This window comes from Geotrypetes seraphini, chromosome 14, assembly GCF_902459505.1.
Source record: "Geotrypetes seraphini chromosome 14, aGeoSer1.1, whole genome shotgun sequence".
NCBI classification, from domain to species: Eukaryota; Metazoa; Chordata; class Amphibia; order Gymnophiona; family Dermophiidae; genus Geotrypetes; species Geotrypetes seraphini.
Window position 1 is genome coordinate 12,658,351 of NC_047097.1, and position 14,804 is coordinate 12,673,154.

The 14,804-nt window shown below is 42.5% G+C and overlaps 1 protein-coding gene across 3 annotated transcripts in view; it reads right to left on the bottom strand.

Moving 5' to 3' along the window:
• The window catches only part of ULK3 (unc-51 like kinase 3), a 50,001-nt gene that overhangs the window by 12,845 nt on the left and 22,352 nt on the right, over positions 1–14,804 (bottom strand). For all 3 annotated transcript variants that reach the window (XM_033920451.1, XM_033920452.1, XM_033920453.1), the window contains exons 9-11: positions 6,338–6,378; positions 5,239–5,341; positions 3,711–3,775 (exon numbers count right to left, since the gene is read on the bottom strand). In XM_033920451.1, the coding sequence (XP_033776342.1) occupies positions 3,711–3,775; positions 5,239–5,341; positions 6,338–6,378 (209 nt within the window). The remainder of the gene's footprint in view (positions 1–3,710; positions 3,776–5,238; positions 5,342–6,337; positions 6,379–14,804) is intronic.

Consider the following 14,804-nt stretch of genomic DNA (forward strand, 5'->3'; position numbering starts at 1 on the left):
GGACTATATACATAGTAACATAGTAGATGACGGCAGATAAAGACCCGAATGGTCCATCCAGTCTGCCCAACCTGATTCAATTTAAATTTTTTTTTTTTTTTTCTTCTTAGCTATTTCTGGGCGAGAATCCAAAGCTTTACCCGGTACTGTGCTTGAGTTCCAACTGCCAAAATCTCTGTTAAGACTTACTCCAGCCCATCTACACCCTCCCAGCCATTGAAGCCCTCCCCAGCCCATCCTCCACCAAACGGCCATATACAGACACAGACCGTGCAAGTCTGCCCAGTAACTGGCCTAGTTCAATATTTAATATTATTTTCTGATTCTAAATCTTCTGTGTTCATCCCACGCTTCTTTGAACTCAGTCACAGTTTTACTCTCCACCACCTCTCTCGGGAGCGCATTCCAGGCATCCACCACCCTCTCCGTAAAGTAGAATTTCCTAACATTGCCCCTGAATCTACCACCCCTCAACCTCAAATTATGTCCTCTGGTTTTACCATTTTCCTTTCTCTGGAAAAGATTTTGTTCTACGTTAATACCCTTTAAGTATTTGAACGTCTGAATCATATCTCCCCTGTCTCTCCTTTCCTCTAGGGTATACATATTCAGGTCTTCCAGTCTCTCCTCATACGTCTTCTGGCGCAAGCCTCCTATCATTTTCGTCGCCCTCCTCTGGACCGCCTCAAGTCTTCTTATATACAGACATTGCCTCCATGGCAACTCAGCAATGGAAGTGACAAAGAAAAATTTGGTCTTACCTGCTAATTTTCTTTCCTTAAGTTGTACCAGACCAGTCTAGATGAACGAGTTATGCCTGTCCACCATAAGAGTGCACTTACTGGTAGCTACTCTACTAGAAGCACCAGATGGCCAAACTAGAGTCCCGGGAGTTCACTTACCAGCACCTGGTCAACCAGGGGAGTAAGCCAGGAATCTTGCTTAAACTAGAAAAATCAAGTCTGCAAATTCCCACCTAGAAACCCAATTAGGATCTTCTTCTGCCAGGGGAGGATGGCCTGGAGATCAGTGCCCTGGGACATAGCAATTCTGTTGCATCAGTCCACGTCTGCAGCATATGCCGAAGACCACGAAATACTGAAGAGCAAAAGACAACACTAGCCTCACACAGGAGGACTGAAGTCCAGCTGCATCTGCTGGCAAGGGGACATAACATATTTATCTGGATTGGTCTGGAATGGATAAGGAAGAGACCTTCCATGCATACAAAAGAAAAAGAGAGGGGAGGGAAGGGATTTGGGTTTTAGCTCATGACTTTTTCAGTTGTAGCTCAAGGTGAATTGTATTCAGATACAAGCTACATTTTTTCTTTCCTCGGAGAGCTTACAATCTAACTTTGTACCTAAGGAAATGAAGGGTTAAGTGATTTGTCCAAAATCATAAGGAGCTGCAATGGGATTAGAACCAGGCTTCCTCAATTGTCAGCCTGCTGCTGTAACCAGTAAGGTATATATACCTTATAGAACCTTCATAAATGTACCCTCAAATTATACCTTCAAATTTAGTGCTTTTTTAAAATCTAAATACAGTTACTCAAGGATTGAATTTGGAACTTGATTGGATGACCCTTATTTAGGTTTGTAAGAAAAATCAGGATTGGAGATATGCCGTTTAGTTGATTGGTTGAGCTTTAAATAGTAAAAAAAATGACGACGACGCCATCTGTGCAAAGTTTCGGAGGCACAGGGGCCAATGACGGCTGAGAAAGGCAACAAATTATAGTAAGATCAAGTTAGATATTGAAAATTTAGATAAATTGGATTTAACTTATACATCTAAATTTGATGTTTTTACCTTGTAGGGCAGGGATGTCAAAGTCCCTCCTCGAGGGCCGCAATCCAGTCGGGTTTTCAGGATTTCCCCAGTGAATATGCATGAGATCTATTAGCAAACAATGAAAGCAGTGCATGCAAATAGATCTCATGCATATTCATTGGGGAAATCCTGAAAACCCGACTGGAATACGGCTCTCGAGGAGGGACTTTGACACCCCTGTTGTAGGAGATTCCTTGAAGAAGTGCTAAACAAAAAAAATAGAGCATCTACCCCTGCCGTCAGAGCATATACCCCTGACGTTGAATTTCAGTTGAGTATTACTCAAATAAATCACTAACTGTTTTCAATAAGTTCCTTTCTAGAATATATTTACATGATAAAGGAGCAATAAGATATATTTAAAATATTAAGATATAAAGTGAATATGAGCGAATGACCAATGAAGATGCTGCCACATTAGTCTGTTGAAAAAAGTTTTAGATTTCCACAGCGGCATGGCCAAGGTCCCTGCTCGAGTATTTAACTCATTAGAATTTGAGATTTGAATGCTTTGAAGTGAATGTTTGATACCTTGTAATAAACAGGAGACTTCAGAGAAAAGATAGGCGTGTTTTTGAGATATCTGTTCATCACACTAGATGTAATGAATCCCAGAGTGTGGGTAGTAACTGACTCTGTTTTGTGCAGTAGATGCATCACACACAACACTTCCTCCTTCCCCCCCCCCTCACTCAAGCTTCTCTAGATTTGGTTTTAACATTATGAGTCCTTTCCTATGTCCACAAGCCTGCTCCATGGAAGATGGAGTGCAGCACTACATTTATGAAAATGCAGGTGTACGTTGAGCTTCACAAATTTGAAAAACCTAATATTCCTCCCTTACCTTCCCCCACGTCCCTCTTCTTCATTTTCCCTTACTAATCTCACCTCCCCATCTCCCCTCCTTTTGCCTCTCTCAAAGTGCTCAATCTGCCCCTCTTGGTTCTCTTTCTCGACCCCTCCTTTTCCTCCCTTTAGAAACATAGAAAAATGACGGCAGATAAGGGCCATAGCCCATCAAGTCTGCCCACTTCACAGACCCACCCCCCTGAGTCTGCTCTCCTGGAGATCCCTCTCCTAATGACCCATCCTTAACTCCACCCTCTTAAGGATCCCACATGGGCATCCCATTTACCCTTAAAATCTGGCACGCTGTTGGCCTCGATTACCTGTATTGGAAGCTTGTTCCAATGATCAACCACTCTTTCGGTGAAGAAATACTTTCTGGCGTCCCCATGAAATTTCCCGCCCCTGAGTTTAAGCGGATGCCCTCTTGTGGCTGAGGGTCCCTGGAGAAGGAAAATATCTTCTTCCACCTTGATACGTCCGGAGATGTATTTAAATGTCTCAATCATGTCTCCCCTCTCCCTACGTTCCTCGAGAGAGTAGAGCCGCAGTTTGTTCAGCCTCTCTTCGTATGAGAGATCCTTGAGCCCCGAGACCATCCTGGTGGCCATCCGCTGAACTGACTCTGCTTTTAGCACATCTTTACGGTAATGTGGCCTCCAGAATTGCACACAGTATTCCAGATGTGGTCTCACCATGGTTCTGTATAACGGCATGATGACCTCAGGCTTGCCGTTATACAGAAATCCAATCCTCTTCCTCCCCTCCTTCACTCAATTTTCTTCCCTAGCAGGTTGGAAAAGTGGAGCTGTGTCTGCCTCTTCCTGTCACCTAGGTCAAACCCACTGTTTGACCATGAAGGACATTGCTGTGACTTCCTGGTTTCCAGGCATTTCATAGAAACCGAAGAATTCCTTGGCAGAGGCTGAATTTTACAGCATTACAGGAGAATGTCTTTCTTAGGACCCAAGGTGAGCAGTTGCACAGGGGGTGAAGGACGTTTCGCTTCAGTGTTTTCAGTGCCTTACCTTTGCAATTGCAGTGGAGGCCAACTGCAATGCTGCCAGCAGCCGGGGGCTATCTCTGCACATCTCTGCAATGACACAGGGAAAGAATTCTCAGCTTCCTTGCACATGTTAGGCTACTGAAGCCAGTCCCATACAAGAGAATCAGCTTGAAGTCCTTCCAAGCAGGTCCCCTACTCATCTTTTTTTCCCCAGGATGGTTGAAATGGCTACTACAAACACATACAACTGAGAAAGGAGCTGAAGTACAACCATTCTTACAAAGTGGTCATGGCTTGATATCCCAGACCTGGGAGCCATCCCTCATGGATCCCAGGCCTTTAACAATGTCTTGAGTAAAGGGCCAGCCCTAGGGCTCAAAGGCCATGCTGCACACTGTCATGAGGGAGACTCAGACTTCAATCCTAAGACTAGGGATCCCTCATACAACAGTGGCACCTAGTGGTCAGAATCAACATAAGAATAACCTTCCTGGATCAGGCCAATGGTTCATCTAGCCTAGTATCCCACCTTCACCTTGAGAAATTGAATAGTGGCACATCAACCATATTGTCCCCCGATGAAGGCTAGTTAATAGCTGAAACGCTCTAAAACAGTTTGAGCGTCAACCCACCAACGTTGGTTTTGGCTGGGAAGCCACCAAGATAAGTGTTGCTGTTCTTCCTTTTTTTGATATATTGCAATACATTTTTGATGAATTGAATTGAATTTTTAGATAAAAATTATATTAACCACAATATTGATAAGTTAAATAAAGTGATTTTAAGTTAAGATATTAAATTATATTAAATTACATTAACAACACAAATTTATTGATGAATTAAATGAAAGATAGGTCTGCACTCTTAGTTAGTTGATAGTTTTCTAATTAATTAATTAAATTAATAAAAATCTTTGAGGTAGGAAAGAGGCTTGAAGTAAATGATTACACTACATGCATTCAGGATGAAGACTTGAAATAACATCCAAGTTATAAGAGGTCTCTTTACTGAGAACAATGCATCCTTTATGATACTTCAGCCTCTTAATTTATTCACACATTAGGGTAAGTGTGTGCCCAAAAATAGCTTTTCTATATGATAAAATTTGGGTTATTACTAATAATAGATTCTCTCATGAAAAAGAAGTTAGATACTAATAAAAATTTATTAAACTAGATTTTATATTAATTATCCTTTATACTCCTTTTTTTCTTGATTGATGACAATTTTTGTGGGTTGGATAATTTGGGAAATGATCTGCTTGTTTGTTAGTTAAAAACCCAAATAGTAGCAGCATCCCATACCACCTATCCAGGGCAAGCAAGATGTACATGTACCAGGCTCTGGAAGGAACCATGATTAGGTGCTCTGGCCAAAAGGCTGCTGCAATGTGTGTGTGTGAGGTGGGGGGGGGGAATCTCAGGGTATTGTAGCCCAGAACAGGCCAATTCCAAGTGAAATGGAAACCACAAGAAGCAAGAGGAAAATGCAGCTCAAGGTGGTTCTAAAGGTGGGTGACGAAAGTACCAAAGGCTTCCTTTTTTCCTTACCTTTGAGAAGATGCCGCGCAGAGTTCCCCTGTTGTAGGATGGCTCTGTTGTTGGAAGTCACCACTGCTTTCAGCTCTTCTGCTCTAGAGATGTACTGGTTCACCTAGAAGCATCAAAATGGACGCACAAAATGAGGTAACAATCTACTGAGCTAGTTAATGATTATCAGTCCTACCGCTGACCTTTCCTAATCCATGCCCCATGCATAAAAGAGGTCCCAGCACCGAGACTCTTTCATACGTGGATTCAAGAAAACCTTGGGATTAGAAGCCAACAGGTTTCAAGGTCAGCAAAGCCCTGTCCCAGGCACAGCCCATGAGGGAGCATGAGAGAGCTCAAGCCAGGCAAGGGCGGTTCTGGTCTTAGCAAGTGCAGCGAGTCTGAGCTGGCTAAGAAGGCAGGAGGAATTGTGTTCTTCATTTACAATTTATGAAAGTACTGTGTGCGATTTCTTTTATCTAAAAATAAACTGTAGCCTTTAAAAGATTTTAGAGTTGGAACAAGATGACAAGGTGCAAATATCTCTCTCTATATTAAAACACAAAATGTCTGGCTCCCTCACACACACGCACAATGCATCCTTAGTTAGGTGTTCATCTAATCCTCTTAGACCTCTCTCTACAATTCTCAAGTACCCAGTTTATTTGATATAATACTCATCAGGTCAGGTTACATAAAAAATTAATAAAACAAAATGTACAATAGCAAATGAATTCAATATAGCAAAATTAATTAATAATGCTAAAATATTCTACCTTCTTTTCTCTTTACCCCCACCTTGCTTTCTGCTCTATGTCTCATTCTATCCCATGTTTGCTCTCCACCTCGCCTCTTATCCTCATACCCCTTTGCTTTTCCATCTTCCTATCCTCATACCCCTTTGCTTTTCCATCTTCCTATCAGTCTCCAGTTCACAGAGCGGATGTAACGGTGCCATCACAGAAGGACCACCACCCACGGAAACTGCTGGATTCTTAGCTCCTAGAATTATTTTCTCCAGCCTCCACCTCCCGTAATACAGAAATGATTCTTCTCTCTCTCCCATCAAAACCCTTCACTTTTCCTGTTGACTTTTATTGACCCTTGCTCCATTACTGACCTTTGATCTGAGTGCTTCCTTTCGGCGAATGTCAGACTCGTCTGAAGGCAGAAAGGAGAGAGGGATGAGAACGGTGAAGTCTGGGCTCCACTAACCAAACATCACACATAAACCCATTCCTGGTGGCTTCATCCCCTTGGAGCAGAGTAAACCCTTTTACAGAATTCAGTTGTCAGCTACAAAAGATAAACAGATTTCTCTCTCATTTTTGAGATATTGAAGTTTATAATTTTACACAACTTCTCCACTCAAACCGCTTCGTATATAAGGAAGCCCCTGTCACTACAGTGCTGCTCCTCAGGCCCCCCATTCTGAAACACGTGTAAGTGCAGCTAAAGGTACTTTATCAGGTTATTATCAGGGATACCAGCCTCCCCAATTCCACAGTCATAAGAACGACTGCAAAATCCAGCTATTCCTGTGGAGTTTCCCATTCTCGTGGTACTAGCGCAGGAAACAGAGGACCAGGGAAGCAGCAACAACTGCCATGTCTCTCTCTAGAGGAGGGTGAGGTGACAGATTCTGTGAAGTCCTGGCAGCTGTACTAGCTCTCTCCCTGAGGGAGAAAGACATGACAAAATCTCAGCAGCTACCCTGTCTCTCTCCGGAGAAGGAGAGGCACAGTGCAGTATAGAAACATAGAAATTGACGGCAGAAAAGGGCCACAGCCCATCGAGTCTGCCCATACCAATGACCCACTCTCTGACTTTTACTCCCCTATAGATTACATTACATTACATTACATTACATTAGGGATTTCTATTCCGCCATTACCTTGCGGTTCAAGGCGGATTACAAAAGGTTAATTTAGAAATACAGAGTTACATTGATTGTAGATTTTATAGACATAAACGGGTTGTTGAGGGTGAGGTGGTTTTTAGGAGAATTAATAGTTGGTCATAGTGGAGGTTCTTTTGTTGTTGTTAGTGCAGTAATGGGTAGATCAGATGTCGGTTTTGGAGTTACTAAAAAGGTTGTGATGTTAATGCTGTTTCAGGAAATTCTTGAAAAGTGTGGTTTTTATTTCTTTTCTGAACGTCCTATAGTCTGGAGTGGTCATCAGAAGGTTGGAGATCTGGTTATCCAGCCTTGCGGCTTGGGTGGCTAGGAGGCCGTCGTGTAGTTTTTTTCTTTTTACTTCTTTGATTGGGGGGGGTATGAATGGGGAGTGTGTTTTTCTGTGTCTAGTAGTGGGTGCTTGGATGAGGCGATTATTCAAGTATGATGGGCTGTCTCCGTGTAGTGTTTTAAATAATATGCAGTAGAATTTGAATTGGATTCTTTCTTGGATTGGGAGCCAGTGTGAGTTAATGAAGGCTTCAGTGATGTGGTCGTGTTTTCTCAATGAGTAGATGAGTCTCAAAGCTGTATTTTGGATTGTTTGGAGTTGTTTAATCGTGGTTACTGGGCAAGGAAGGAAGAGGATGTTGCAGTAGTCCAATATACCTAGTATTAGTGATTGTACTATAAGTTGGAATTGTGTTCTTTCAAAGAATTTTCGGACTTGTCTCAGATTTCTCATGACAGCGAATGATTTCTGAATTGTTTTATTTATTTGCGTTTGCATAGTGCAGCATCTGTCTATGGTCATGCCAAGTAGTTTAATGGTGGTTTGGATTGGGTATTTGATTGCGTTTATTTCTAAGTTAGTTGTGGTTTGGACTTTGTCATTTTCGAGAAGGATGAATTTGGTTTTGTCTTGGTTGAGTTTAAGTTTGTGTTCTTTCATCCAGGCTGTGACTGCTTCAAGTGTTTGGTGAAGTTTGTCTGTCATGGTCGGTTTAGAGTGATCAAATGGGATGAGGATGGTGATGTCATCAGCATAACTATAGGTGGTTATGCCCAGATTGTCCAGATGCGTTCCTAGAGAAGCGGTGTAGAGATTGAAGAGGGTAGGGGATAGTGGAGATCCTTGTGGTACGCCGCAGGGGTTTGACCAGGATTCTGACTTTTCTTTGTTTGATTTTACACTGTAAGTTCTGAGTTTTAGGAATCCTTCAAACCATGAGTATACTTTATCTGAGATGCCTATTGCGTCTAAGATCTGTAGAAGGATGTTGTGATCCACTAAGTCGAATGCTGCAGTTAGGTCCAGTTGTATGAGAAGCATTTTTTTCCCTGTACTTAGGTGTTGTCTGACGGTATCCATAAGGGAGCCTAGTAGTGTCTCTGTACTGAAGTTTGTTCTGAAGCCTGATTGCGTGGGGTGGAGTAGGTTGTGGTCATCTATGTAATTGGAGAGGAGTTTGGCTACTAGGCCTTCTATAATTTTGACATATAGCGGAATTGAGGCTATAGGTCTAAAGTTAGATGGGAGGTTTTGTGGTGCTTTTGGGTCTTTTTGGATTGGGGTGATGACGATTTCGCTGAGGTCAGCAGGGAATGTGCCTTCTGTGAGCGTGAATTGAATCCATTGTAGAATTATGGTGCGGAATTTTATACTAGAGGTGGTAAGGAGATATGAGGGGCAATGATTGAGGTCACAGGAGGCATGGCTGTATTTTTTGTAGAATTTGTTGAATTCTGACCATTGTATGTTGGGGAATTGTGTCCAAATTCTGTCTGCTGCGGTTGCCTCTTTTCCTGTAGAGTGGATTGTGATTGAGTTTTGATGGGATGGGTTGAGGATGAGAGTGGCTCTGGTGTTGGTAATTTTGTTCTTGAAGTGTTCTGCTAAAAGGGTGGGTGATGGTGGAGGGGTGTTCGTGGTGGTAGTATATGGTTTGGTGTCTGTTAATTCTTTCAGGATTTGGAATATTTTTTTGGAATCTTGGGTTTCCGTGCCTATGAGATTGGTATAGTAGCTTTTCCTCTTATCCCTTAATAGATTTTTGTATTGTTTGTTGATTTTTTTCCAGTCGGTTTTTATTTGATCTTGGTTCTTTTTCCTCCATTTTCTTTCTAATCTTCTACATTGTCTTTTGAGTTGTAGTAGTTCATTGTCGAACCATTGGTCTGATTTCCTGCTTGTTCTGGTTTTGGTTTGTAGGGGGGCCAGATCATCAAGGATGTTAGTGGATATCTTTTTCCAGTGGGAGATGAAGTTTTTTGGGTCGCAGTATTGGATGGTTTCATCTACATTTGACCAAAAAATGGTTGGATCGATATGTTTGCGTGTGGTATATGTGGTTTTTTTTGATTGAGGTGTGTGTTCGGTCTTAGTCCAACTGATGTTGAAGTTGTATGTGTAGTGGTCTGACCATAGGGATGGGGACCATGTTCCGTTAGTAGTTTGGATTGCTGGATTAGATCCCACGTGAATATCCCATTTTCTCTTAAAATCTGACACGCTGTTGGCCTCAATCACCTGCTGAGGCAGCTCGTTCCAATGATCGACCACCCTTTCGGTGAAGAAGTACTTCCTGGCACCACCTTGAAATTTCCCTCCCCTGACTTTCAGCGAGTGTCCTCTGGTCACCGAGGGCCCTGTAAGACTGAAGATATCCTCTATACGCCCCGTGATATACTTAAAGGTCTCAATCATGTCCCCCCCTCTCTCTTCGCTCCTCCAGTGAGTACATCCGTAGTTTTTTTTAGCCTTTCTTCATACACGAGATCCCTGAGCCCCAAGACCATCCTGCAAGCAGCACAGCACCTCGTGCCATTTCTTCCTCTTCCGCTTTTTGGCAGACTGTTGTGCTTTGAATTAGAGAGAGAATGACATGGAGACAAATTTTTCCCTGTCCCTACAGGAACTCAATTTCCTTGTCCCTGCGGGTTTTGTCGCTGTCACAGCCCCTGCCCCATTTCTATAAGCTCTGCCTTAATCACACACTTAGGATTTTAAAGTGTTTGAGGCTTGTGCAGATGAGGACAGAGCTTGCAGGAATGGGACAGGGACGGGAAAATGAGTTCCTGTGGGGACGGGGAAAAATTTGTCCCCGTGTCATTCTCTACTTTGAACCATTAGATTCAAAGCAGAGGGGAGGACGTGGTATGAGGAACTGCACTACCGATGGTCTCTTCCTCTTGTGGCCAAGAAGATGAGTGAAGGATAAGGAGGCAAGAGATGGCTGATGGGGTAAGAGATAGAACTTGTCTTGGAAACTGTAGGGGGTATAATGGAGGGCTTGTCTAGGGATGGGGTAAAGCAGAGCATTTGAGTGAGCAGATGAGAGGCAAGAGGGGAATGAGTGAGAGGACTGGAGATGTTGTGGAGAGTGAAGGATCAGGAGGTGAAAGTGATGGGATCAGAGCAGCTTTGGGAGAGGATCAGTGGTAGGGGAAAGGGGTAGTGTGGATTGTCCCTCCCTATCTTTGTCTCGTCCCATTTCCAGTCACTTTTCCATCCTCCTTCCATCTCTCCTCTTCATCCCTCCTTCTTCCCTCAATTATATCGCTTTGTATCTAGTTTAAAATTCTCATTCTTACCCTTAAACTTCTACATCCCAACTCCCCATCCTATCTTTCCTTCCTTTATTCATTCTTACTGTCCCACCCTGTCCTCCGCTCCATCAATTACCAGCATCTCCAGATTCCCTCAGTTTGTCAAACCCACTACAAAAACACATGAACCAGAGTTTTTTTCTGTACTGTCCCCTCTCTTTGGAATTGCTTTGCCACATTTTCTCCAGCTTGAACCTTCTCACCCTGGATTTAGATCCCTGTTGAAAACTTATTTGTTTGAAAAAACTTTCAACATCCAGTTGACCACTGTCACTGCCACAGGTACCAGGTCCTGCAAACTTCTCCCTACCTCCTTTCCTTAGATTACTATTTGAATCTATTCTCCCAATAGGGTCTCCCTCCTTATCCTTTATTTCCACTCTACCTTCTGTTCATTTTCTGTCTTGCTCAAATTAATGGTGTTCTTCTGTATATTATGTTTTTCTGTTATTGCTATTAAAATACGGTTTATCAATTAAAGCAAACCATAATATACAGAAAAGGATAGTAGATAAACAATCCTTGTCTTATCTACTATCTCTTCCCCATTTCCCTCCTTTAAGACCATCCTCTTTCACTCCATTTCTCACCTCTTCTCCTTCCCCTATTCTCTATAATCTCCTTTCTTTCCCAGCACCAATTACTACAATCCTCTCCCCCCACCCAAAATAAAAATGGGCCAACTAAACTGACAATACAAGAAATGCCAAACAATAAGGTAAAGAATATATGCAAAACTTTTGAAAATGTGCAGCATGTAATTGTCACTGAAAACTGGGAGCTGTGCTTATTATAACGTCTCTAGCAGGGAGCATATATGACTAGAGGAAAGAACTAAAACACCCCACCAGGTGGTAACTCAAAAGTGATGAGTAATAAAAGTCAAGGGTATGAGGCCTAGATGCACCGAGAGGATCAGAAAGACCTTGTGGGTGTGCTCTGATCCGATTTTTTTTGACTGATTCAAAAAGAGCCTTTGATGCACTAAAAAGTGTGCATGCAAATGGTTCACATGGAGGTTCATCGCAATCCCCGACTCTCCCGTCCAATTGATGGCTGTGAAAGCGACTCTCACACATGCACAGAGCTGGCAGGAGAAGCCCGAACAGCTGAGGGGGCAGGGGAAGCTACGAAAGCAGCCTCCTGCCACTCAGCTGTGTAGGGCAGGAAACTTAAAAAAAAAAAAAAAAAAAAATGGGCACAGATGCTGTGCGTTTGTAACACGCACAATATCTGCCCCATTTAAAAAAAGCATCCCCCCCACCGATGATGGCCCTCCCCGATGAACCGGCACCAGCACCATGAACTGCACCCCTCCTCCCATGGCAGTGAAAACAGCAGGAGGAATGCCCACTTCCTTCTGCCATGCTGACCCCCACCACACACACACCCCTGCAAAAGAAAAATGGCAGGAGGAATGCCCACTCCTTTCTGCCATAGCATCTCCCCACCACGTGAAATAAAATTGGCAGGAAGGATGCTCACTCCCTCCTGCCATGACGTCTCCCCCACCCCCACCCCCAAGACAGCAGACTCCTCCCCAGTATCATCTAAAATCTTATCTAGGTGACAGGTGAGGTCTGGCACCTTCACACCAGGCAGGCAAGTGTCTAAGTGATCCTCATATTCACCAGTCACTCAGCTATCTACAGGTCTAATTGTTCAAATGTCCCATTATAATGGCCGTCCTAACCTTTCCCTCCTGGGTAGAAGTCCCTGGAGACACATCCTCAGTGCGAGAGGACATTGCATCTCCTGGTGGGCAGGTCCTGGCTATAGGATTGCTTCCTACTTCTAGGATGATGCTCTCCTCTAAGAAGGCCTCCCTCCTCCAAGGCAGCCAGACCGGAGGTGGAACTTCTCTATAATGACCCCTTAGGTCTTCTCTATCTCTCTCAACAACTCCAAGTCTGTTCTAGTCTCAAGAGATCAGACCCATTCCCTGAGTGCTAGGAGCTCTTTACACCAAGCACACACATAAGATCTCTCACCAAATGGAAGATAATCAAACATTTGACACTCAGTGCAAATATGCAGTGGCTTCAATGTCCCAGTGGCCTGAATAGCCCCCTTGAAGGACTGCTGCCTGCATCTTAATATTGGTGATTTCTTTGTTAAGTTGCTATGAGAGTTGGAATATATACACTAAGGTCCCCTAAGATTGCTAGTTATATGTTAGGCTATGGTAACGTTTAATTTTTATTATTATTTTGTAATGTTGTAATTGGTAGGTTACCCTCCATAGATTTCTTAGACTATGTCTTAAGAGTTAATTACTAGCTAAAAGAGATTAGTTAACTAAATTTTTAGCCTTCTAATTGGTTAAAGGGCCTATAAGTCAGAGATCAGGCCAGGAGTGGGTGAGAATTGGGGTGGGAGAAGTTTATACCAGTAGACAGACATTATCTCTGCTGAACGCCTACTTAAACCAAAACATGGCATTCCAGTAGAGGTTTGTCATGAGAATATCAGAGACATGGTCTCCTAGTGACCCACATGGTTGGCTGTGTCGATGTGACAGACTTACATTAAATTATGGAGACCACATGCACAGTCATGGAACTGAAACACATTTGCTTCTCCTCTATCTTTAAAGTCATTTCTAAAGAAACTTAATTTTGCTTTCATTCTTGCTCACTCCCCCCCCGATCAATTCTTTTGGCATGCCAGTGGGCTAGAGCCATGAGAACCCTATCACCTGGAGGGTTTGCAGCTACGTTGAGACAAGATTTTCTCTAGCAAAAGTTGTTGTTGCCCAAGACTGTGTATGTTTATATTTCAAGTTCCAAGTTTTATTTACAATTTGATATAAACGCTTATCGGTTATCTAAGCGATATACAATATTTTTAAAAAGGGGACATTAACAGACATGAACAAATACAATCAAAACGTACACTAGACTTGCTTCACAATCAGGGAAAAAAAAGGAAAAGAACTACGATAAAATAAAGCACAGAAGAACATGTAAGGGAAAAACGAATGGGGAAGGGTATTGATTGAAACCAAAGCTTTAAGACTGGGATAAAGCATAGACCTAAATTTACGGAGAAAAGTTTCTTACAGTATTTGTGTCTAATTTCTTTAAGTTTCAAAAGCATCTTTAAAAAGAAAGCTTTTTAGAGATCCTTTAAATCTCCCCAGAACTGTATCTTCCCTTAAATAAGCTGGTAAGGTGTTCCAGAGTTGAGGGGCTGTAACCGAAAAAAATACAAGTCCATCGAGTATTTATCACTTTCAAAGACGGGACAGGCAAAAGGTGCTGTTCATTTGATCTAAATGCTCTAGATGAGGAGTAGGGTATAAGAAATTTATATAAAAATGTAGGTGCTTTGGTTGCTCAAGTTTTGAAAATTATTAGGGCTATTTTGTACATTATCCTATAGGTAATTGGGAGCCAATGTGCATTCTTCAGAAGAGGTGTAATGTGGTCAAACTTATTTCTTCTTCTAATTGGAGTTAAATAAGAAGAGGTTGTCTCCTAAGTGTGAGCTAAGCCAATTGGTATCCTGTGCAACCTTGTTAGAGTTGTATTCTGGATTTTTTTATTTTAGTAATAGGATTTGTAATTATTTTAGGAACTTGCTTTGCATTATTGATTTACTAGCTAAAATAAATAAACTGATATATTTTTACAGATAATGGATGTCAATCTCTGCTGTTAGATTATCAGGAGGGGCAATTTGGACTAGGGCTGGGAGATAGACATGAAAGGCACCCCTGGACCTCTCTAAGCCACAGTTACACCCTATCTTGCCTACGCTAGGACAATAAAAATAAAAACATATAGGGAAGCAAGGAGGACTTGAAACATTATCTTATTAGCCCTGCTGTTTTTTCATCCAATTGCAAAGTCATGCATCGCCACAAATAACCTGTCACCTGTTGATGATGTCATCACTTCTAAGACAGACTCATCCATGAGGATAGCACCAGAGATTCCAAAAGAGATGCTCCCAGACACCCTCACCCACAGTGCACAATGGCAACCAACTCCAGCATACACAAGGTTATAAAATGCCATTATTTTGCAAACAACAAATACAGCTGAACCCCAGTTTTCAAGGAAGAAGAACATGTGCG